This window comes from Cyprinus carpio, chromosome B15, assembly GCF_018340385.1.
Source record: "Cyprinus carpio isolate SPL01 chromosome B15, ASM1834038v1, whole genome shotgun sequence".
Classification (NCBI taxonomy): Eukaryota; Metazoa; Chordata; class Actinopteri; order Cypriniformes; family Cyprinidae; genus Cyprinus; species Cyprinus carpio.
The window spans coordinates 13,161,298-13,188,349 of record NC_056611.1 but is presented as its reverse complement, the minus strand read 5'-3'; the positions used below and the strand labels follow the sequence as shown (position 1 = coordinate 13,188,349).

General features: G+C 38.6%; 1 protein-coding gene across 1 annotated transcript in view; it reads left to right on the top strand.

The window, feature by feature from the left end:
* LOC109083886 (integrin alpha-E-like) overlaps window positions 1–27,052 on the top strand; it is a 37,473-nt gene that overhangs the window by 4,184 nt on the left and 6,237 nt on the right. The window contains exons 8-14 of the mRNA XM_042740048.1: window positions 21,914–22,036; window positions 22,303–22,371; window positions 22,497–22,618; window positions 22,701–22,852; window positions 22,977–23,107; window positions 23,241–23,251; window positions 23,380–23,524. Of these exons, the coding sequence (XP_042595982.1) occupies window positions 21,914–22,036; window positions 22,303–22,371; window positions 22,497–22,618; window positions 22,701–22,852; window positions 22,977–23,107; window positions 23,241–23,251; window positions 23,380–23,524 (753 nt within the window). The remainder of the gene's footprint in view (window positions 1–21,913; window positions 22,037–22,302; window positions 22,372–22,496; window positions 22,619–22,700; window positions 22,853–22,976; window positions 23,108–23,240; window positions 23,252–23,379; window positions 23,525–27,052) is intronic.

Here is a 27,052-nt window from a genome sequence, read left to right as displayed (position 1 = left end):
CTTACATCGCAGTCCGTTCATTATCAAAATAAAATAGTCAACTAAACATTTAAAAGGTTACACTGGTCAGTTTAAATAGACCTTATACCGGTTCACTCTGTTGTTATGCCAAGGACGTTTTTGCTCATATGAAGAGGATGATCTTTTCCGTCTATATGCGAATGCATGTAAAGTACAAACCTAGTTTACAATATAAATAACAACAACAACAACAACAACAACATTCAAATACATTGCGAATATGGAAACATTTGGATTTGTGCCGAATGAGACATGAGCAATAACCTCCAAAGCCGCGCTCGCTCATCCTCGTATGCACGCATGCACTAGTGTTATAATTATTATATATAATAATAATTATACATTACAAATTATTCAGAATTTGGAATGCATTTTAAGAATACTTTTCCCATCAACTGGTCAAAATGCACAACACCGCTGTATGCTGCTTTAAAGGGTTAGTTCAGCCAAAAATTAAAATGATGTCATTAATGACTCACCCTCATGTCGTTCCAAACCCATAAGACCTCCGTTCATCTTCGGAACACAGTTTAAGATATTTTAGATTTAGTCCGAGAGCTTTCTGTTCCTCCATTGAGAATGTATGTACGGTATACTGTCTACGTCCAGAAAGGTAATAAAAACATCAAAGTAGTCCATGTGACATCAGAGGGTCCGTTAGAATTTATTGAAGCATCGAAAATACATTTTGTTCCAAAAATAACAAAAATGACGACTTTATTCCGCTTTTTCTTCTCTTCCGGGTTTGTTGTGAACGCGACTGCTGTGACTGTTGACGTACGACGCTGCTGACGTGTTCTCTGGTTCGCCCAATAACAAAGAAAACACGTCAGCAGCGTCGTACGTCAGCGGCGTCACTACAGTGTTGTGAACGCGCTCACAACAGACCCGGAAGAGAAGAAAAAGCGGAATAAAGTCGTAATTTTTGCTATTTTTGGACCAAAATGTATTTTCGATGCTTCTATAAATTCCAACGGACCCTCTGATGTCACATGGACTACTTTGATGATGTTTTATTACCTTTCTGGACGTGGACAGTATACCGTACATACATTGTCAATGGAGGGACTGAAAGCTCTCGGACTAAATCTAAAATATCTTAAACTGTGTTCCGAAGATGAACAGAGGTCTTACGGGTTTGGAACGACATGAGGGTGAGTCATTAATGACATCATTTTAATTTTTGGCTGAACTAACCCTTTAAAGACGCATGTGAGCTCTGATGTAAACAAGCACGAATTAGAAGCACATGGGGGAACACGTGAGAGACGCGCTGAATGAAAGCACATTCACTCTCTGACAGCAGATGGCGCTAAACTGCAGAAAATGCAGCCCTTACCCTGGAAACCCCATAAATAAAAGCAGCTGCTACTTTCTAAACATTTAATTAAAAATAATTTAATATTTATATATTTCCATAAAGTTTTTCCACTTTAATCTGGACTACAACATAACCTAGATATTGTTTGAAAGTGTTTTGATTCTTTATTGTTCGTTAACACTTTACATTAGGGCTTCATTAGTTAACAAACTGCCAATGAAAAATTCTTCTGAACATTCATTAATCTTAGGTATTCCAATATTTAATAACACATTGTTAAAATTGAAAGTTGCAACTTTATTTAATGAGCTAACATGAGCTAAGACTTGAATTTTTTTTTAACAAAGATTAGTAACTTCTGTAGCAAATGTAGCTCTTGCTCATTGTGAATGTTAATGCATTAACTAAGGTTAACTAATGAGGTCTTATTGTAAAGTGATACCTATTGTTCTTTAAAGTTCTTTTGCACTTTAATCGGTGTAAAACGTTTTAACTTTAAATATATTTTTTGTATTGCTTTATTGTATTTAAATATTCGGTTATTTTTGTTATGAGAAAAAGTTATTTAACCTGTTCTACTGTATTATGACCACTTTTTGAAACTTAATTTCAATACCATGATAATACCGCATACCGTGATAAAACATTATCAATTAATCGCAACATGAAAATTTGATACCGGCATATCCCTAGTGGATAAAAAAAAAAAAATCAAAAAACTGGACATAAGAACAGAATCCAATCCAATACCAACACATTAAAAAAAAAAAGAAAACCAAACAGGTTGCCTGCAACAGCCATTTTAGTATAGTTTGCAGCTTGGTCTTAGTGACTTAAGAGTCCTCTTTACTGCTCCTAACGTTTCACAGATTTAGGAGCTAGTTTTAGCGCTAAAACACTTTGTTAAAAACTCTTAGAGCAAAGATTTAGGAGTCCTAAATTAAGTACTGACACACCCATTATTTTTAAGATTTTCTCCTAAATCGGCAAGTTATGATCTACTTTTATCCTTAAGATGTTTTGTGAATACGGGCCCAGGTCAACACACAGAAGTATAGAAATTCTACACTGATTTAAAAACAAAAAAAAAACTGCACTGGTATCAGATCGGATCCGAACTGGCAGACATTACCTGTCTCTCCTCCTGAGCCTTTAGTCGTGTGGGTCCAGGAAGGCTGCTTATATGTCTGGATGCCGCTGCACAAATCTTTCAACCATTAGAAATGCAGTTTCAGCATATCCTCACGTCCAGGACAGCAGAATGGTCAGGATGACCTGAAACACATAACACAATGAAATCAATTTAAATGTATTTAGTCTTGCCTGAGTGATGCTGAAACAACCAGGTTTATCAAACAACACACCATTCACCCCTTCCTATGGAACATTCATCATGAAGAATGATCTCTTGATCCTGGATCCTTGCTGCCATACACTTGGAGATGATTTGGATGATATGTGGTTGTGTCTAAAGGTTAATGAACCAACATTACAAGAATACTGATAGCAGCACTATTGATCCTGTAGATTATATCATTCTTTTCAGTACTGAACATGAAGTCAGGAACCAAATTAGTACCAGTTTTTGAAACCCGTCTCTATCTGTAATAGTTGTCTTGTTGCTGCTGCCAAGACTGTCTCTCCACCTGATGATTAAAAAAAAAAAGTGTTTTAGTTTTAAAGCAATGAATAAAACATTTAAACTACTAGGTGGCAACAGATTAATATATTTTCTTATAAGCAACTCACTGAATCATTGACTATAAAAAAAGTGAACCATTTGTTTATTAAAGATTTGTTGAAACTAAAGTATCAGATCTATTTGAAAATGAAACTAGCAAAAAGCATGCATGTGAAAAACACCATTAACACCAATAATGAGCAGATGACAGGATTTACAGGCCTGTCACTTGAGGGAGAAAGGGGGAAATCATTAATCCCACATACACTGAACATGATTTCGGCAGCCTCGGTCTAATTAACGTAAAACATTATACAGCGGTTTATATTCAAGTTCACAATATGACTAGCGTGAGCATCATCAAGAGCGAGCAGCAGACAGATTCAAACAAATTAATTAACGTTACTACGGTTAAGTTTAAATAATTAGAATGTGAATACTGTATAGTTTATAGTGTTACATGTCAAATAATTTAAAAAGTTAACGTTATAACATCTCAAGATTTTAACAGTTAACGTTACCTTAGACCGCCTCTGAGACTACTCGTGAGCTAATTAACCAAACAGAGCATTTTATTTATTAAACTGAATAAGAAAACCTACAAAAATAAAATAAAAAAATACACTACTCCTCTTTGGTGACATCTAACGTTATATCAGTAAAAACTATGAATAAAAGTAGATTTATAGCGCTTACCTTTTCCTCCTTGTCCGTCTGCTGGAAGTTGACCGTTAATGACGGGCACGCGCACTTAACGTTACAGTACTCAGAAAGTGACGCGCGCTGCTAGTTTAAATGTTAATTTGTCCCTACCCTCTTTCAATAAATCTGTCATTAACAAACATTATCACCATCTGCCAAGCAAACTTTGTTATTTGTTTTGTCGTTAATTTGATAAATATTTTATATATCTAAAAATATAATAATAATTCATGTCATCTTTTAAAATTCTTGATGAATTTAGTATGTTTCTCAAATAATAGGCTATTCAGATGGTATCTTAATAATACTAATAATAATAATAATAATAATAATAATAATAATAATAATAACATGTAGTGCAATAATATGAAAAGTTATCTGGAGACCAGCTGACCACGTCACTACTTTTTTTTTTTTTATTATATATTTTTTTTTTTTTTATTATGCAATAGAACAACACCAAACACAAATACAAGGACAAAGTAAGAACAAGAGACAATGAGGGTTACAAACAATACTCCAAAAGCAAACTATGTTAGCTTATAAGACTTACACCATGAAAGAGTCTTACATGCAATAGAATTATTAGAGTTTCTCAAGGAATTTACATACATATCAAAATCTTTCCTGAAAATAAAGTAGGGAGTTTTCTTTGAAAATTTACACTTATGAATGTAAAATTTAGCAAAACAAAGCAATAAATTAATAATAAATTTACAGTGAGAAGGGTCTAAATTCAGAGAGCAACCAACAAACACAATTTTGGGGGTTATACAAAAGTTTGGATATAAATATTTTTTAACAAAGTTGGAAAAATCAATCCAGAAGACTTTACAGTAAGTACAGTCCCAAAACAAGTGATTGATTGTTTCTTCATACTGAAGGCAAAAGGAGCAATTGGGTGAAATACTATTGTTAAATTTAGCAAGTTTATAATTTATTGGATAACAATTATGTATAATTTTAATAGAGACTTCAACAACTTTATTAGATAAGAAGAATTTCTGTCGAAGAAGCCAAAACTCTTCCCATTCTATGTCACTAAATATGTTATTCCAGAAACTCACACAAGCAGGTAAAGAAATCTGAGATCTATTAATAATTGAACGAATGTCTTTGTTTGACATGGTATTGAGAAGACTTTGGTCAACAAATAAGTTAGGTGTTGTCAAAAAGAGGAGAATCTAACGAACCTTTAGGGCCAGATTTTACTAAAGGTATAATACAATCGGGAATTGCACCAAACACAATGGCATATTCTCTTGGAGGGACTGGAAAAGAGAATTCTTGCATAAATTGTTCATAAGTAAAAAGAACACCATGCTCATCTATAAGTTGACTAACTAAAAGTATATTTTTATCAAACCAATTGTGAAAAAAAAGAGATTTATTTTTATATCTAATATTTTTATTATTCCAAATAAAGTAGCTATGTGAGCTTTAAAATGTGAGTTTTAAAATTCCAAACAAAGTCGACTATAATTTTGTCCAGCATTCTACAGATTTCCACAGAAACATCCAGTACCATTGCAGGATAGATAACCCGAGATAACCCATCTGCTTTAGAAAGTAACATTCTACCTGTAATTGACAGATCACGCTTTTAACCACGAATTTAATTTGCGTCGGATAGAGAGAATAAGAGGTTCAAAATTAAGCTTTGATCTCTTTTTCTGATCTTTAAATATAATTATACCTAGATATTTAACTTCAGATTTGACTGGGATGTCACAAATTTTAACATCTGTAGAATCTTTTATAGATAAAAGTTCACATTTATGGATATTAAGACATAAACCAGAAGCAGAGGAAAAAAAACTAATTTTGTCTAAAGCTAAATGAACTTGGTCTTTATTTTTTAAAAAAAAAGAGTAGTGTCATCAGCTAGCTGGCTTATTAATATTGACCGATTTGCCACAGAGATACCTTTCAAATTACTATTTTGAATGTGGATGGCTAAGAGTTGCATAGAAAGCAGAAAAAGATAAGGCGAGATAGGGCAGCCTTGACGTATGCCTCTCTCTATGTTGAACCTATGAGTAGTACCATGTTGTAATTTAATTGAAGCATTGGCATTATTATACAAAGTTTGAATTGCATTGATAAAATTAGGGCCAAAACCAAAACTACTCAACGACTTAAGAATAAAAGGAAATTCAATGGAATCAAAAGCTTTATAAAAATCAAGAAAAAGCAGAAAACTGTCATCCAAGATCAAATCTGAGTAATCTAAAAAAAATCAAGAACAAGTCTAATATTGTTTGAAATAAGTCTGTCTGTCATAAAGCCCGATTGACATTCATCTATTATATCATCTAGGACACATTTAATCTTTTTAGCAAAAATCATGGCTAATATTTTATAGTCATTATTTAGAAGACTTATAGGATGCCAGTTTTTCCAACTGAGAGTGGTCTTTTTGAGGTTTAGGGATCAAATTTATAACACCCAGAGTCATAGATGGTGGGAGAATACCCTTTTTAAGGCTTTCTAAATAAACATTAAAGAGAAATGGTGAAAGATGATTTGAAAATTTCTTATACAATTCTGCGGTCAAACCATCATTTCCTGGAGATTTAATAAGTTTTAACTTGTCAATGGCCTCGGAAATATCTTGAATTTGAATAGGAGCGTCACATAAATTCTTTCCAATATCATTAATTTTAGGTATAAGATCCATATCAAGGGAGTTAAAGAATAAGTCCAAATTCTGTTGAGAGTGTCTAGAACGACAAAGGTCTTTATAAAACTCTTCACAATAATTAGAAATTTCTTTATAATTGTTTAAAACCACACCATTTACCTTAAGGCTACTTATAGAATTTAGATGATTTCGCTGTTTCTCTAATCTAAAAAAATAGCTGGAATTACGTTCTCCCTCCTCTAACCACCTCCTTCTTGAGCGAACAAAAGCACCCTTTGCTTTTCGAATATACAAGTTATCTAATGAATTCTGAAGTTCAGCTAATTCTGATTTTTGGTCAACAGATAAATTCTCAAAAGGAGAGCAGGAGAGAAAGACAAGTCTTTTAACAATATCAAGTTCATCTGCTTTATATTCCTTAGCTTTTTGAGTTCCAGCTTTGACTAAAATTAATCTAATATTATATTTTAACAGTTCCCAATTAGAACTAAAATTATCTTCGGCTTGAGCTTTGTAATCCTAGATATGACAGACCGACAAATTTCCGCATCCTCTAATAAAGCAGAGTTAAGTTTCCAGTATGAGTTATACGTTCTTGAGTAAGAAGGGCCATCGAAAGATAGAATGATAGATTTATGGTCAGACAAAGGAGAAGGCAAGATTTCAACTCTATTGACAAAATTGGATAAAGTGTCCGATATTAACCAAAAATCAATTCTAGATCTAAGTGAACCAGAATTGTTAGACCAAGTAAACTGTAAAGCATGAGGATGTTTTTCTCTCCAAATGTCAATTAAGCCAAATCGGGAGATCAAACCACAAAGGCCTGATGAACTATCAGACATTCTAGGTGGTGATCTGTCCAAATTATTATTTATAGTTTGATTAGGATATTTAGATTTAAAATACTCTAAATGTGTTTCTATTGAATTAAATAATTTGAGGTTATTTGTGGAATTAAATCCATAAACGTTACCCAGGACAAAGAAAAGATCATTTAAAGTAACCAGTAAAAAAAAGAAAATGTCCTTCAGGATCAGATATTGTTTCTATTATCTTACCCCTAAACTTGTGCTTCAAAGTTAAAACACCTGCTGATAAATTAGAACCAAATGAAGAAAATAACTCATCACCCCACTGTGATTTCCAAAACTTAAGATCACTAGAATTTGCACGTGACTCTTGTATAAAACAAAAATCAGTATTAAGCGATTTTGCATATAAAAAAATAGCTTTACATTTAACATCATTACGCAACCCTCTTGCATTAACTGAGCAAATTGAAAAATTTGGAAACATTGAACAATGACACCAAAACCGTATCAAAAAGTGAGACAGCCCATGAGATCCTATAAATAATAATACAAAACTATGGCGTTATTTCCCTGTCAAATGTCGAGAGCGCATTATTGTAGCGCGAAAGTACATTAATATAATGTGCGAGCGCGAATCTCTCTGCTCGGGCGCGGAATAAAATGTGCGAGCGCGAATCTCTCTGCTCGCGCGCGGGAACTGGGCGCGCGCTCTTAGATACACGTTGCTCTTGTAAGAATTTTCTCTGGGCTCGCTCAGAGAGTATGCCTGCACTTAAACCGTGTTCAGTGCATTCGCGAATCTCTCCTCTTCGCTTAAAGTAAGCGTGTATGTGATTAGACTGTGTCCCGTGCGTTCGCGCATGGCCAAGTACTCTTCTCTTCGAATTCTTTCTCTTTGCTCTTGGCATAAACGTTGTCAAAACTGCAACAACCAATCAGAAATAAGCTTCAACGACTGACATCGTACATGGAATCTTATTGGTTGATGGGCATTTCGGCTCTTTTTCGTGAGCTGGCTCGTTTGACTCAGCTCACTGACAAGAGCCGGCTCTTTTGGCTCACAAACGGCTCTTTAAAAAACAATAATGTTTTGACTATGATAGGTGTGAATTTTTTTTAAATTAAATTATTAAATGAAATCATACTCACAATATCTTTGAAAATGCATTGATTTGTTATGAAAAAAGAATACTATTAAACATTTGCATTTAAATTACAACTTTTTAATGTATAGAAACAACAACATTACAAAACAAATACAATCTGAATCTGAACAACATAATAGAACCCATATTAAAGAAAAATAACTGAAAGGATTAAACTGGTCCATCTTTTTTGGCATGTTATATAACCAGCATGAACTATCTCACTAGTTATGTTTTGTATAACTAGCACGAACACACACACAATGCTGATCATATTTTTATTTTATGAGAGATTTGCATTCAGAAATGCAAGCTGCCTTACTTTCGAGGGGCTGATGCTGTTTCTTCTCCGAGTTTGACACTGTGTGTGTGTGTGATGGCTCGGCCCCTCCCTCATGCCATATAATTGGTTGACACCTCGTGTATGATTGACAGGAACAGAATGTGAGGCTGATCAGACAGTCGAAACGAATATGTGCGCCTTTGGGCCTATATAATATTTTTTTTGTTCTTTGAATTAGTCAATTATTTTAAATAAAATAAAATGCATCCTTTATTTCATTATTACATAATGATTTAATTTCTATAGGCTATTTTTTTTTTTTAAATAGACTCGGCTCATTAGATATGCGAGCCAGATCTCGTCGTTCACCTACAAGAGCCGGCTCTTAGAATCGGCTCATTCGCGAACAACCCATCATGGAATACGTTCACTGAAGTTCAATCAAGACGAGCCTAGATTGATCCGCCGAATCGACGATCTCAGGTAACCAGTTTTATTTGTTTTTATTTTAAATATGTCAAATGTATCTTAGAAATGTCTGGGAAGAGGGCGATTGGATTATTTTACATATAAATTAAATAGACTGTCAACCACATTGTTCACACTACGTGCCATGCCCATTGAAAGTGAGATTTTTTAGATAAAAATAAATAAATAAATAAATAAATAATAATAATAATAATAATAATAATAAAAACAGTGCGTGACTGATTATTACACTCAACGCTGCAATCCGCAATAAAGAAAATCCATTGCAGATGACACTTTTCATTAATTTCACATCACTTCATTCGTGACAGCCATAGATAACATAATTTTACTGGGGCATTTTGCCCCCTTATCTTATTCCCCCGAAATATTTGTTCAGATTTGAATTTAGCAGTTGATCTCGATATGTACTTAATGTTTAATCACTGGTGTGATTGCACGAGACAATGTGTTAATTATCAGACGTAAAATATTATTTTTGCCTTTTGGAATCGCCTTTCAAATATATTTGGCTAAAAAAATCTCACTTTCAATGGGCATGGCACGTAGTGTGAACAATGTGGTTGACAGTCTAGGTAATTTATATGTAAAATAATCCAATCGCCCTCTTCCCAGACATTTCTAAGATACATTTGGCATATTTAACATCAAAACAAATAAAACTGGTTACCTGAGATCGTCGATTCGGCGGATCCATCTCGGCTCGTCTTGATTGAACTTCAGTGAACGTATTCCATGTGCGGTTCAATATCAACCAATAAGATTCCATGTACGATGTCGCGTTTTCATTGGTCAGTCGTTGAAGCCTATTTCTGATTGGTTGTTGCAGTTTTGACAGCGTTTATGCCAAGAGCAAAGAGAAAGAATTCGAAAGAGAAGAGTACTTGGCCATGCGTGAACGCATGGGACACAGTCTAAGCACATACACGCTTACTTTAAGCGAAGAGGAGAGATTCGCGATTGCACTGAACACGGTTTAAGTGCAGGCATACTCTCTGAGCGAGCCCAGAGAAAATTCTTACAAGAGCAACGTGTATCTGAGAGCGCGCGAGCAGAGAGATTCGCGCTCCGCACATTTTATTCCGCGCGCGAGCAGAGAGATTCGCGCTCGCACATTATGTACTTTCGCGCTACAATAATGCGCTCTCGACATTTGACAGGGAAATAACGCCATACAAAACCTCTAGTAAACAAAACAAGATTGGGATCTTCCAAGAAAAAAGCTAAATTACAAAATATTAATTAATAATAATAATAATAATAATAATAAAAAATAATGGTAATAAAAAAAAATAATCAAAAATGTATATATAAATCAATAATAAATTAAATGTAAAAATAATAATAATAATAATAATAATAATAATTCGACCAATGTACCTCAAAGTACAATGTACATTCTAATGTCCGAGTTTTAAGTTAGCATTTTGTAGGTAAAAAACAGTCACATTCTTAGGACAAAAAACGCGATGAAAAAAGCAGACCGAGACAGCCAACTAACTCAAGTTCAAATTCCCTCGGTAACCTCAATGTCCTGTAGAGCAAGTTCTTTTCCATCAATGTACAACCCAATTAACCAACAAATCAATCACGAAGACCTTTCTCAACAACATTCCAAACCATATTCCAAACTTCTCTCCGCTGTACTCGATCCTCGGGAGACAGGGAGTAGTAGGGAGTTCTTTGCAGCTTTCCAGAGCGCGTCGCGAAAGTGACGCATTGTGAACTGTAGAATAATCCCTCAAGGTTTTTGACCGGAGGACTGAGCATTCTCGCTCCTCACTTTCCCCAAACGGTGTACCACATCGATGAACTCCTGAGCTTAGCCAGCAAAGGTTGGGATGACAGCCTCACAAATATCCAAAACTTTCTGTCTGATGTTTTCTCCTGCTTGTTCGGGCAAACCGTAAAGGCGCAGATTCCACCTCCTCTGGTATCTGGAGAGATCCTGTACTTTGTTTTCCAGCTCACCGATTCTTTTTTCCGCGGTTGTGATCCGTTTATCAACTCGTTCCACATTTCCTTTCACATCCTTTATTTCTTCTGTCAGAAATTCAACTGACATTTTCACTTCCTCGATGCCTTTATCAAGGATGTCAGCTCTTTCATTAATGACGGACTTGAGAGACGTTATAATTACCGTGGCTAGAGGAGACTGCAGATCATCCTCGCCATTAGCATCATCATTCCTGCCTGTTTTGTGCTTTGGTTCCTTCAACGGAGTTTCAGGTAGTGGAACGAGTGCACCTGAGTCTGCGTCAAAGTCCACCGTAACACAAGCACCGAGACTTAAAGATGAATCCATCGATTTAGATTTGCGTTTTTTATTTTTTGTCATAGTCCAAAAAGTTCTGCTGAAAGTACAGTCACGGCACTTACAAAAAAAGATTAAAAATAAAAAAAAAACTTTGGAAAAAGAGCCGTGTTAACAGTTAAACTGTCAACATAAACTTCACAGAAACAAAAATAAAATAAAAAATAATAATAATAATAATAATAAAATAAAAGTATAACCAAAAGATCCCCTAACTGATCAGAAAGTGCTTAGAGTATAAAATAAATGCAATATTAAACGAAATGCACTGAAATTTACAAGCAAATAGACAAACGTTCAGGGACCGATTCACCCAAGCTGTCAACTTCAGGCCGCCATTTTCCGCCCCCAACACGTCGCTACAACGTCCTCCATGGGACTAACTAGCGACGTCTTTTGAGGACGTGCCCACGACGTTTCTAGGACGTTAGCCAATATTCTAAAAAAAAAAAAAAAAAAGGAACTTTACCACGACCTCCTCACAACGTTGCCATAAAGTAATGTCGCGCTGACCAAATGACGACGAACTGGCGACGTCCTCACAACGTTCTGTGTTTGCTGGGAACTGTCACGATCTAATGCACTGTATGCCGGATTTTTAAAAATAAATAGGCCTACCGGAATGCAAAATTAAAAACCTGACATTTTCTAGAATAGAATCCAGCAGGAACAAATTAATGTGAGCAACAGTGTTTTGGTGCAGCAGCGCCGATGTAAGCAGTTCACTTAATGTGCAGCACAGTCACACGCGCGCCACAGTTACGTTTGGGATAATTTTATTTTAAATACCACAATGTCAGTTGAAAACATGCAAAATTGTGTTTTAAAATACAACAACGAGCACCACAAAAACCATTTAAAGAGGCGCGTTCAGCGGTCTCCGTGCGGAAAGTCAACAAACTAAAATGACCTCAAACGTATGGCGCGCTCTCTTCATTTTATGAAATGATCATAATCACATCTATTCATTTTAGAATCCTGCTACTAGCATTTTATTCAGACTAAAACTCCTTTAATACAAGTGAGAAAGCGTTTTGTGTGTGTGTGTGTGGCTTTGCACATCCTGTCATGCCGGTGACTGCGTGCCTGCAACAGAGCATTTTGCAGCATTATGGTTAACGATTAATCGATCGTTAATTTAAACGACGATCGATCATGGAAATAATCGAAGTTTGACATCCCTAGTCTCAACATAAAACAACAAGGACACTTACTTACAAAAACAAATGATAAACATTTAAAATTAATAAACCAGAAAACCATGAAACAAACTACGATGATGTTCAGGATTTGGCACCAAAGCTGGATGTCTGTTCACCTCACTGTCCTTCTAACAGCATCCTTAAAGCAAAATAAAGATAAAGCAAAAACACTACAAAAACAGCAAAACAAGCCAAATACAAAACTACAGAACGCAGCCAAGCAAACCAACCAAATGCACAAAAAAAAAAAAAAAAATAATAATAGGGAAAATAAATACCAAAAGCAAAATAAGCAAAAATCACATACAAACTATAGGACTAGTGAAGAAAAACCCAGCGATCACAGGAACAAATGCTGGAGAGCAGGTGTCACACAAAACACATAAGTTGAGCGCGCACGTGTTGACGAGAAAGTTTGTCACAAGGGAAAATCCGGATATACAAAGCAGCAGAATCAAACAGCATTGCTCCACAAGCCTCGCCAAACGGCCAGTCTCGGGGAACAGTCCATTCTTCCTAAAATAAAATAAAAAAATCATATACTTACTGTCTAAAAAATGAGCGCTGCACAATAGTGGTAGTTTCAAGTACCTTCATTTCATAACCAGTCGCACATCCAAATCACACACACACCGAAGGATACCACCACGTGACAAAGAACGGGACTGCGGGAAGGGCATGTAAGGGGAAAGTAGCAGTCACCAACAGCCCACAGCAGCAAACTATCCTCAAAGCATCAAAGATGAAAAGAAAAAAAACAGAAGGGGTGTTCCCCGGGCAATGACGCACAACACAGACGGTAATCACACGCAAACAGTTACTAACATCCCCTTTTATACGGTCCCGCACAATTCATAATTGGAACCTCGATGACCCAAGAGCATTAGGTTGATTAGGGACGCAACCATACGTCCCACCACAATCTACCCCCCACGCTCAGATCGTCGCCCCGACGATCCCAAAACCAGATCACAACTACTTAATCCCATGGCCTAAAAATGCCTGTTATACCTTTTATTTGCTGAAGAGAAACTTCGCCCATCTCTCCCACTGAACGGGGAAGGTGATGTCGATTTGGGTGCAGCCCCGCAGTTACGCGTCTCATTCTGCGCAAAACAACCTCATCAGCCCTAGCCAAGCCTTCAGGCCGGGGTCCCGGAGTACTAGCTGTACCTCCTTCTGGACATAGTTGTCCTGGCCCAATCACAGGAACTGGTCCCGTAGTGTCGATCCACTCCTGTGGGCCCAGTCCCATCTCAGGTGCCAGCCCTCTCGGCTCTGGTTCAACAGCGAATTGGTCCCGTTCATGCACCACAGCCAGCAGATCCACCTCATCCAATGACGACGTGTCCACAACTGGGTCATGCAAAGGACTACCACAGTCCACAACCACAGTGTCCTTACAGACGCGACTCTTTACCAGTGAACGGTGCACATTCCTGGTCTTGGTGAGGTCATCTACAGGCGCAACTCGTGTACACTACACCACCCTCCTTAGGTGCCCTCGTCACTTTATAAACCACTGGGCTCCACAGGTCCTGGATTTTATGACGGCCCCTTACCCCATACTCCCAGAGGTACACCAGCTGACCCTCCACCAGTGGTTCATCTCGGACATACTGATCGTGATGGGCCTTGCGCCTGTCGGCCATCACCTGCAACCGTTCACGTGCACCTGCAAAGGCTACCTGTAGCCTGGTTTGATGCTCCAAGACCCAGTCATGCACACTACCCTCTCTTGGCTGTGGGTCTCTCCCCAACAAGGAATCCATGGGCAATCGCGGCTCCTGACCGAACATCAAAAAGTGTGGTGATTCCCCTGTGGCCTGATGAGGAGTACGATTATAGCTGAACACTACCTGAGGAAGACAAGTTACCCAATCTCGTTTCCTAGACACTGGCAGTGTGCGCAACAGATTGTGTAAGGTGCGATTAAAACATTCATACTGGCCATTGCCAGCCGGGTGATATGGGGTCGTACGGGACTTCTCCACACCATAGGGCTCACATAATTGATGGATTAACAAGGACTCAAAGTTTCGACCCTGGTCAGAATGGAGACGGCCCAGAACACCAAACCTATAAAACCATTCTGTCACCAGAGCTTGGGCCACTGTCTCGGCTCGCTGATCCCTTGTTGGAACAGCCAGGGTATATTTACTAAAAACATCAGTCATTACCAAGACGCTTTCAATGCCAGAAAAACTGTGAACCAAAAAACAAAAATCCAAATCGACCATATAAGCCCCACATGATGACAACAACCGCCCCATAAATCCCAGAGCAAGTGGCTGGGTGTCCTTGGCTGCCTGGCACCGATCACACTCTTGACACCAGCTTGCCACATCAGAGAACAATCCTGGCCAATAGCACCTCTGTCTCACTAACTCAAGGGTGCACTCTCTGCCCTGATGTCCGTGTTGCTGGTGCAACTGTCTCAGAATCTCTGACTTCAAGGCCGTGGGCAATACTAATTGTAACATCTCTTCCTTACCCGCAGGGCAGTGAACCCGCCGATAAAGCATACCATCTTGCTCAACCAGACGGTCCCACTGACGGAGCAACGTTAGGGCTGCCTTAGTCAGTCGGCGCCGTTCATCAGGACTTGGGCGGGTACCTCGTCTTCAGAATCGCAACACCTCCTGGATAACAGAGTCAGCTGCTTGCAGCGAACCTAACTCACCAACTGAGTACCCAGGAAGCGTAGGGACCACACATTGGGTCACTACCCCAGCTGAATCAAACCCGACCAATGACCGCAATATAACTCAGGAATCGCAGAGCCGGGGGCCAACCCGTCCAACACACCAGGATCCAAGGGGTCTCGCCATGAAAGAGCATCTGCGTTTTTGTTACTCTTACCTGAACGGTACTTAATGTCAAAATCAAAGGCAGCCAGCTGAGAAGCCCAGCATTGCTCAGTTGCACCAAGCTTTGCAGAGGTCAGGTGGCTAAGGGGGTTGTTATCTGTAAATATCACACACTTATTACCCAACAAGTAGTCGAGGAATTTCTCAGTCATGGCCCACTTGAGCGCAACAAACTCCAGCTTCAAAGAGCTATAATTGGACATGTTGCGCTCAGTGGGCCGTAGACTACGGCTGGCATATGCCACTGGTCTTACCTTGCCTTCATATTCTTGGGAGAGGACTGCCCCCAGACCCCGATAGCTGGCATCCACCTCCAAGATGAAAGGTTTAGAGAAATCCGCGTACGCAAGGACTGGGGTGGTAGTAAGCTTCTCTTTTAACCCCTCAAAGCTCCCCTGACATCTTTCACTCCAGGCATCCGCAAAGTTCCTTCCCGTCAGTTTACCCTTTACACTGGCAAACTCTCCTACCAGCTTATGCAGAGGGGCAGCAAACTTAGCAAACCCCTCCACAAAACGCTGGTAATAGCTGGAGAACCCTAGGAAAGATCGTAACTCTGTGACACTAGAGGGACGGGGCCACTGGGCCACAGCATCTATCTTACTTGGATTGGTTGCTACTCCCCTGGAAGAAATAACATGACCCAAATATCTCACTTCCTGCTGGAGAAAAGCACACTTCTCCAGCCTAACCTTTAACCGTTCCCGCTCCAGCCGGTCTAAAACTACCTCCAACCTCTCCAAATGCTGAGCAATAGAGGTGGAGAACACCACGATATCATCCAGATATAAAAGCAATGACTGGCACTGCTGGTCCCCGAATATCTTCTCCATAAGTCGCTGGAAGGTAGAGGGAGCATTGCACAACCCGAACGGCATTCGGTTCCATTCAAACAGGCCAAATGGTGTGCAAAAAGCAGTCTTAGGCTTATCCCCCTCTGTGACATGGACCTGGTTATACCCACTAGCTAGATCCATGGTAGAGAACAAACAGGGCCCTGTCAACGCATCCAGCGACTCCACTATATGGGGCAAGGGAAATGAATCTTGTCTAGTCTTGGCGTTTAACTGACGGTAGTCCAAACACACACACGCGCATAGACTACCGTCCTTCTTTTTAACCAACACAATTGGGGAGGCGTACGGGCTACAACTCGTCCCTGATTACCTGAGACTCCAACAGCTGATTAATGTGGGCCCTAACAACCTCGTACTCAGAGGGAGGTACACAGCGATGTCGCTGCCATACAGGAACATTGTCTAACACTGGGATATCGTGAGAGATGAGACTGGTACAAAATCACCATCATGTTCAGAAAACACCGTCTGATACTTACTAAGCAAGGTCCTAACCTTGCCCTGCTCTGACAATGCGGTCAAGTTCAACGCTGCAATCTGCTCTGGAACAGTGGAACTAGCTACTTGAGTGCCTTGGGAATAGGCACTAACTGTAATGGGTCTAACTTCAGTAATACCTGTCGGCAAACTAACAACATGCACTCTAACCAGGGCACCCAGTACTCGACGGGGAAAAAGTAGGACATCAGAAGTGCCCATGTTGACCACCGGCACATAAACTGAGCCTCCAATCACTCGCACCAAGGCGGGGGAGGCTAACAACCCCTCAGGTAACCTTGACTCAGAGGGCTCAAATATCACTGTACTACCTGCCAGCTGTTCTGCACAAGTTGCCACAACAAACTTAATGGTACCGCCTGTGACGCGACATGCCCGAGGACCATGCACCCTTACTCTAGTCATACCCTCAACAGCAGATTGCTCACTACCTTGATGGCAGTGTTGTAAGGCTTGGAAAACTGAAAGTGGCGCATTAGAAACCGGAGATAAATTAAACAAAGCAGGGCCATGATGTCCAAAGAGCTCCTGGTAGCATCGCCCGAGTACGTTCATCATCAACACACCAGGGACTCGAGAGCACAAGCCACCAGGAGGATCCCTGACCACCAGCACCCCACATCATGTCACTATCCTACCATAGAGTTTGACCTCCAACTCCATATAACCAATATATGGGATGGAGAGCCCATTGGCAGCCCTCAGCTGCAACCATGAACATGACCTCAATTGCTCTTGACCCCACGGCTCAAAATGCTGAACAAAACAACTTTCCATAATGGTTGATACCATTGAACCCGTATCAATTAAGCAGGGGACAGACATACCACCAATTAAAACATCCAGATGTGGAGGGCAACATTAAATTTGAAATAGAAGTAAATTTATTACTGTCGGAGCCAATCTTTTCCCCAACCGAGCTGTGACTCTTCAACACGGCAGGAATTAGTTTTCCGACACATTGTTAAATCGCGGCTTTCAACCTTCACCAACTGCCTGACCAGCACGAGGACGCAAAGGCGACCGGGACATGACACGTTCCCCCTCACATTCCCGTGCAAAGTGGCCTGGTTTTTGACACCGCCTACAGATAACGGGCCCACTACAGAAAGACCGAGTGTGAGAATGGGGGCTCTGCAACTGGGCAAGATTCTGGGTGAGCAGATTTAACTGCTCCTGTTGTAACTTTAACATTTCTCTCAGCTCCCTCGTTTCAGAACTTTTAGGTGAGCTACCACCTCCCTGTACTTCGTACTGAAACCTGTGTGCCAAAGGGACGGAAAGACTTCAACCCCTTGCCCCACCTGGCATTCCCTCCCACTCCCATCGGATTGCTTCGCTCCGCACCTCTAAGAGTGTGAAATAGGGCTGGCGGCGAACTAATTGTTTCAGTTCACGACGAAGGGAAACGTCACAAACATTCTACAAATTGATCCCTCAATAAAGTCTCTGCATTTGACATAGCAGTAGGGGACTTCTGCTTAACTTTCTCTAAGAGACCCATCAGGGCCAGGGAAAATTCCAACAAAGTTTCCCCATCCCGCTGCCTCCTAGAGAAAAAGGCTTCCTGCAGGGCAAGAGAAGACTGGGACCAACCATACAGCTCTTGGAAAATAAAATAAAAAATTATCTGGGTCTCCGCGCTCAGCAACAGGGCGGTGCCGAATCTCCTCACGTGCCTCTCCTCCCAAATGATCAAATAGAAAGAACGCTTGATCTGCCACTGACAGATGACGAGTTCTTACACAGGCTTTCACCTCCTCTATCCAATCGTTTATGCCAAAACCTGGCCTACCATCAAATATTGGACATTTTCGATCCCTTGGGAAAAACACAAGTCGCTCAGTTAATGTGGCACTACCACTCACTGATTGATCAGTAGAGGGCACTGAAAATTCTCTATAGGGGCCAGCTATTGGACTCGAGGGGGTGGCTCGGCTTTGGTCCTGACGCAATTTCTCATTATCCACCCTTAACAGAGCAACAAGGTCCCTCAATTCCTCCTCCATTTTTATAATTTTTTTTTTTTTTTTATAATATAAGTAAATTGGCACAAATAAGGAAAACAGCTGATGGAATGCTCCAAATCCACTGAAATGACGCCACTGCTTTGTCTCCAACACTAGACTTGGAAAAAAAATAAAAATAAAAATTAAGACACCCAAAAAAAAAAAAACAACAACAACAACAACAACAACAACAACACACACACACTAGTCCACCCACACAATATACAAAAAAAAAAAAAAAAACTATTTACCCAAATAACAATAAGCATCCACGTCTAAGCCCAACAAAGAAAATAAACCCTGCCGACTACGCCAGAATGTAGCAGGACATTTAGAGAAGAAAACCATCTCTACATATACAAGACTACGCCACCCTGTTAACCAGGGAACTATTAATACTAATGAATTTAACCACTTACAAGGGGCACGCAGGAGCGTGGTTTTCAAAAGGAGGGCCGGAGACGTGGATAAAAAGAAAAAATACAAAAGCTTTATTTCAGTAATTAAACAGCAGTCTAAAAAGACCAAACAACAACGTTTAAAGATTATAGGACCAGGTTAACATACAATATTCACGACAAAGAAACAAAAAGGAGGCCGAGACTTAACAATGGCAGGTACACTATTTTAATGAGCACAAGGCTCCTATAGCACTCTTACCACCCTGTGCACAGGTCAACACACGCACACCAATAAGGCCAAGCATGAACACACAGCACTCCATGACAGAACCTCCACCACCGCACGTGAGGGCCTACTAGCGGTCTGCCCTGAAGCCTCGGCTCCTGTAACGAAGGACAAAATTACCAAAAATGGTCTCAACATAAAACAAGGACACTTAATTACAAAAACAAGTGATAAACATTTAAATTAATAAACCAGAAAATCATAAAAACAAACTACAATGATGAGGTTCAGAATTTGGCACCAAAGCTGGGTATATGTTCACCTCACTGTCCTTCTAACAGCACCCTTAAAGCAAAATAAAAATAAAGCAAAAACACTGCAAAAACAACAAAACAAGCCAACTACAGAATGCAGCCAAGCAAACCAACCAAATGCACAAAAAATAAAAAAATAAAAAAATAAAAATAGGGAAAATAAATACCAAAAGCAAAATCACATACAAATTATAGGACTAGTGAAGAAAAACCCAGCGATCACAGGAACAAATGCTGGAGAGCAGGTGTCACACAAAACACATAAGTTGAGCGCGCACGTGTTGACGAGAAAGTTTGTCACAAGGGAAAATCCGGATATACAAAGCAGCAGCATCAAACAGCGTTGCTCCACAAGCCTTGCCGAACGGCCAGTCTCGGGGAACAGTCTATTCTTCCTAAAATAAAATTAAAAATCATATACTTACGGTCTAAACAATGAGCACTGCACAATAGTGCTAGTCTCACGTACCTTCATTTCACAACCAGTCGCACATCCAAATCACGCACACACCGAAGGATACCACCATGTCACAAAACATGGGACTGCGAGAAGGGCATGTAAGGGAAAAGTAGCAGTCACCAACAGCCCACAGCAGCAAACTATCCTCAAAGCATCAAAGATGAAAGAAAAAAAAACAGAAAGGGCGTTCCCCGGGCAATGACGCACAACACAGACGGTAATCACACGCAAACAGTTACTAACATCCCCTTTTATACGGTCCCGCACAATTCATAATTGTAACCTCGATGACCCAAGAGCATTAGGTTGATTAGGGACGCAACCATACGTCCCACCACACTATGACCAGTGTTTAAAGGGTTAGTTCAGCCAAAAATTAAAATTATGTAATTAATGACTCACCCTCATGTCGTTCCAAACCCGTAAGACCTCCGTTCATCTTTGGAACACAGTTTAAGATATTTTAGATTTAGTCCGAGAGCTTTCTGTCCCTCCATTGACAATGTATGTACGGTATACTGTCCACGTCCAGAAAGGTAATAAAAACATCATCAAAGTAGTCCATGTGACATCAGAGGGGTCCGTTTAGAATTTATAGAAGCATCGAAAATACATTTTGGTCCAAAAATAACAAAAATTCCGACTTTATTCCGCTTTTCTTCTTCTCTTCCGGGTCTGTTGTGAGCGCGTTCACAACACTGTAGTGACGCCGCTGACGTACGACGCTGCTGACGTGTTTTCTTTGTTATTGGGCGAACCAGAGAACACGTCAGCAGCGTCGTACGTCAACAGTCACAGCAGTCGCGTTCACAACAGACCCGGAAGAGAAGAAAAAGCGGAATAAAGTCGTAATTTTTGTTATTTTTTGGAACAAAATGTATTTTCGATGCTTCAATAAATTCTAACGGACCCTCTGATGTCACATGGACTACTTTGATGTTTTTATTACCTTTCTGGACGTGGACAGTATACCGTACATTCTCAATGGAGGAACAGAAAGCTCTCGGACTAAATCTAAAATATCTTAAACTGTGTTCCGAAGATGAACGGAGGTCTCACGGGTTTGGAACGACATGAGGGTGAGTCATTAATGACATCATTTTAATTTTTGGCTGAACTAACCCTTTAAGGACATTCCCTTGATGTAACATCGGGGAGAAGGTTAAGATGATTTCAAAGACCCTGATCAGAGAGGCCATTATAAGAGAACATTATGGATTCAATAAGGGATTGTTGTCAAGGTTGCGATGAATTGTCAAAAATCAATGCAATCACGTAATGTTAGGTAGAAATATGTGTCCTTTTTTTTCTTTTTTTTTTTTTAAATTAGGATTTAGTCTCTAAAATTTTAGAGCTATTTAGTTTCAGACTATTTAAGCAACCATACAAGTTGCCGCTAATAGCTCAACTTCAACACTAAAGCAACAATTAATGGCTTGAACAAAGAAACAAAATACAAACAACAGGATAAATACAATAAAACAGAGACAAAAATGAAATAAATGGTGCTTTAAAGTTTAAAATACAGTAGCTTTCCTTAATACAGAATGTACATCCTATGGGTGCAGATAACACTTGAGTAAAACATTTATACGTATTATAGATAAAGATAGATAAAGAATTGAATGAATATAAAGATTTGAAATTTACTTCTGTCACAGTGAATGTGCCACTGCCATCAAGATCTGCACTTCTGTCTCCTGCTACAAACCAAATGGAAAATGAAGAACTCAACAGCAACAACAACAACAACAACAATCATTATCGATGTGGAAGGATTGATGAATTTAATATCATTCAAAATACAATATCATGACACATACCAAGACAAAAAACAAAATTAAAGACAAAACAAAACATAAAAAACCTCACCACAATAAAAAACCTGAAACAAGAATTTATCTGAAACGAGAGGAGTTAAAACCACATAGTCCGTTAAAATATGCTTCAGAAATATTGGAGAGCACATCTGAAACTGAAATAAACTGTTGCCTTAGTGTTACTCATTTTAGGAATCCGATTTATAATTTACATCTCTGTCAATATCTGCAAGTTAAACGGAGGATGAGAAGAGACGCCCAGCTGGATAGTGACACAGATGAAGATGAGGATGATGATGGTACTAATCTTTGTTCAGCATTTGAAATAAATCAGCATTTAGGCTATTATTTCATACAGTACTACAGATACATAGATCAATGAAGCCATTACTTCTATACTGATGTTTTAGATCATCTTTTGTAGATGCTGGGACAGAGATTGCTTTTGTGCTGGATGGCTCTGGTAGCATTACATGTGATGACTTTCAGAGAGCCAAAGACTTCGTCTACAATGTCATGTTCAATGTTTGGAACACATGTTTTGATGCAAGTATAAGCATTTTATGACACATTTTAAGCACAATTTAAAAGGTATTTTATCTAAAAAAAACAACAACTCTCTCTTCAGTGTAACTTTGCAATAGTGCAATATGGTAGTATGATCAGGACAGAGCTTTCACTACTAGACAATGAAAATGGGACCAAAACCTTGGAAAAGGTCAAAGAAATACAGCAAATTTACAATCTCACAAAGACCGCCTCAGCCATCCATCATGTGCTGTGAGTTTACAGATTATGATATGAATTATGACATTTTCCACCTTAAGTGTTTGATTAACATGGAGGACTTTTGTTGGTGATACATTAATGTCATGATCTCACTGGTTTCACTGGTTGTTTACAGCACAGATATTTTCATCCCTGAGAATGGATCAAAGATTGACTCCAAAAAAATTATCATTGTATTATCTGATGGAGTAATTTTGGGAGACGATATGAATCTTACTGATGTTTTGAACATGCCACAAATGAAAGGCCTAACACTACAGCACAAATTAATAAAATTCCTGTTTACTGCTTTCCACAGCATTCTAGATAATAAATAACATTTTAAAGTAAAATCTGTGGAGTTACAATTTATAGTCATTTATTTTAATTTGTCTTGCAGATACATCTAGAGTCCTACTAAAACACTCATATCATCTATTTTACTCATAGCTTGCTATTGTATAGTTAAGGATTTTATGATGGTTTAACCAAATATATCATAAAACCCATACACTTGCAATAACCAATGTTACTTTTAGGTTGGTGACGGCATTCTGACAAAACCTAAAGCAATACAGGAGATGATGGAGATAGCAGACCGTGGCAAATTTTTCAATGTTTCCAATTATGCTGCATTAGCTGACATTCTGTCATCACTGCAACAAAGTTTAATTGGAATTGAAGGTAAGAAAGTTTTCAGTAAACATTACGCTGTAATAAAGAAAGGCAGTTTTGTGGATAGTTTGCATTCTAAAATCTGATTGGATGAGCTGCTGTAGCCTACATAAACAGTCTTTGTAAAATTAAGCCTTTCTGATAATCAGAGTGATACTTTTTTTCATGTAACAGTTCAGTGAACAAGAAGTAAATAATTCAGTATGGCCACATTCACACAGCAGCAACTGTTACGTTCACACAGTACTCACACCTGTAAATTTTCAGGAATGACAACTGCATTCTCGGAACACACGCACTGTGTCAACAGAACAGGACTGGACAACTAATTGTCTGTAACGTCATACAGTGCGAGAGAGTCGCTCTGCTATGGCAAGCCCAAAGGTTCAGAATAACGCTATAGATTAATCGCGTTTAAAGCCAAACGCCATCAAATACGACGGTTTAAACAAACAGTATTTGCCCCACAAAATACACCGTTGTGATTACAAACGCCATAAAAAACGTGTGAAAATACGTCAACGCGCTGTATTTAACGGCGTTTTAGTGTGTATGAAAAGCGCTGCAAACCAAGTCAAGTCAGACCAGACCAATTCAGCACAGATCATTTGTGGTGATCAAATTCGCATTCGAGTTATTCACCATTAAATAGTGATGGAAAAAGTAAAATAAAAGCATTACTAAATAAAAAATAATTCAACTTAATAAAAAAAAAAGTACTGAAAAATAATAAGACTTCAAAAATAATATGACTCAAGTAAGAATAAAAAAGTAGCTTGCTGAAAAACTACTCAAGTTACTGTGTTACAGAGTACTTTAATGTTATTATTCTATTTTTACTCAAAATGAGGCCATGTAAGCATTATGGAGCATAAAACACTCGCATTTACTATAATGGTTGTTTTACAAGTGAGACTCGTAGAATTATTAAACTTATCATATTCCAGAAAATTCCTTATGTGGACAAAATGCATCAGATATCACTACAGCTGAATACCATGCAGATTGAGATGCATGTTTTGGTAAACATATCTTACATTTTTAAAGGAAAACATTGTCTTTTTTCACCATTACTCACTGTGGGACCATTTAAAACGACTTTGTTTTTCAATGAGGAATCCCTCTAATTACAAACTTATCATAAATTCAATAAATATTAATATTTTGTGAATAAATCATGTGGGCTTATTTGGAACTCATGCGTGCTTAAATGGTACCAAAGTAGCCTACCAATTAAGCTTTGCCACACAGATTTTAATAGGTTGTTAGCTATAATTATTCATGCAGTGTGACAAAGATGTAGGCTAGCAGGTAGTTCTAAATGCCGGTGCGAAGTAAATTAATATTTATGAGATAATATTTCATGGGTAGGTTGCAGAATTTATGCCTACACAAAAGAAAGCATTGTCTAGGCTCTGCCAGAAAGTGAACCCTATTATTTTACAAAAGCAATTTGGAACTTTTTTGTTGTTATTGTGGAAATACACAAAATAAAGCAGACATTTATATTTATTTTTTCTGTTACCATAATGCAAGGGATCACGCCGGGGCTGCCGACCCAAGAAGTTCAGTGTTACGCTTTATATGAGATGTATATTTTCAAGAATTATAGCCTATGCAACAGCCAAACAGTATGAAGAAATGTTATTGTGACTAATTTGCAGAGTATAAACTCTTATTCTGCATGATGGGACACAGGCAGTAAAGACATGCTTAGGTGAAATGTTGCGTTTCAGGGCAGCTCACGCACAAATGCATAAGATCTTTTTTTTTCATGAACAAAAAATATGAAAAATCTAGCTTAATTTTTGTTCCGTATTCCAAACAGAATGACAATAATAATAATAATGGTAAAATAATAATAGCCTTATAATAATAAAATCAAACAGTTTGTCATTTCTCTTTATTTATTTTTCTTCGTATTTTGATTTGGTGTTAAATCAAATTTAAGTCATTCAAATAAAGAAATATTCCAAGCCCAGAGTCGATTATTCAGAAATAACTGGTTAGATCTCACATTGAAGGACAGATTAGGACCTTTGAGCCAATCATGTTGCTCAGTGCACATCACCCCATAACACATGCACATCTCATCCACATTACATGGTAGATGTCTGGTTACTCTCAAAACTGCCCGTCCCTGGTACACAGTTTCCCCTTATACAGTATGTTGTTTTTCAACCTAAAGCAGTTACGTGCACAAGTTACATAAAAGAACTCAATATCCCTATGGACTATATACTACCTTGATCATTGTATGTTTAAAAAGATACTTAAATGAGATGAATGCAATCAATGCAAGATTAACAAAATGAAAATTTTCCATAACAAGATCCTCATCAGGACTGTGGCGACAGCAGCGCGGACAAGCTCGCTCACATAATGTAACCATTCTATAACGGGAAAAACACATAGTTTTAACGATGTAACATCTCGTTATTACAAGAAAATATGTTGTTTTAATAACGACATAACATCTCATTATTATGACATAATTGAGCAGAAAAAAATAATATGCATGTGGCAGCAATGTGTGACTGCAGGACTTGAACCAGTGGTCGTGGTGGGTCAAACACTAACAAAAAGGCTAAGGACCTGCCTCCAGCTTCTGTAGCTGCAAAGCTTTTACACATTCTCTGACTTCCGTTAGCCTATACTATGAACGATTTCTTGTTTTGGAAATTAAATTACTCAAAGCTAATATAATGTCCTTCTATTTATGTACGTTAATGGTATTTGTGTATTAAATCGGGTTGGTATGCTAAAATGCTGTCCATGTAATATTAATACTTATATTAAAGTAGGCTATGATAAAGACGTGAAATCAGCCTATATGTTCATGTTAGTAGAGATGAAAAATCAGCAAGCGTTGCTCAATATACTACAAGGAAAACGCCGTAAATAACGCTCTCTTTTGTGCAATAAGAACGGTGTTTTTTATGGCGTTCCTGTGGCAAACAGAATGGCGTTTAAAGCGGCGCTTTTTACAAACACTAATACGCCATTAAATACTGCATTTTTTACTGTTTACGCATGTTTTTTTTACAGCATCTGCTATCAGGGCAGCGTATTTAACAGCGCTAATACCATTTTAAACGCAGTCAAAAACGGTGTGTAAACGCAATTTATCTATAGCGTAAATCTGACCCTTTTGGCTTGCCATACTATGCCACACAAACACGCGTCTAGCCTTTGGTGCGTGTTTTCTTATGTATTTTCGGTAATTTAATGACAGAGAAATGAGCTGCGTGTCTGTCATCTGAAAGTTTTCCACCAGAGTCGCTCCCATCAGTTTTGTGTTCTGGGCGCGATTCAAATGCTCCGCTCCCCACCCAAATTTAAAAGCTGCTGTCGGTTAATGAAGATTTGACGAAAGAACTTGCGGCTCGATTGGACTCTTGTCGTGTCAGAAAGTGATAAGACTTTCAGTTTATGTACATCCCCATCTTTGATTTTACTTTGGTCACTGGTAAGGAATACGGGCTTGACTCCCGTTGCACATTATTCTAAACACAACTGTAAGGTGCTGTGTGAACG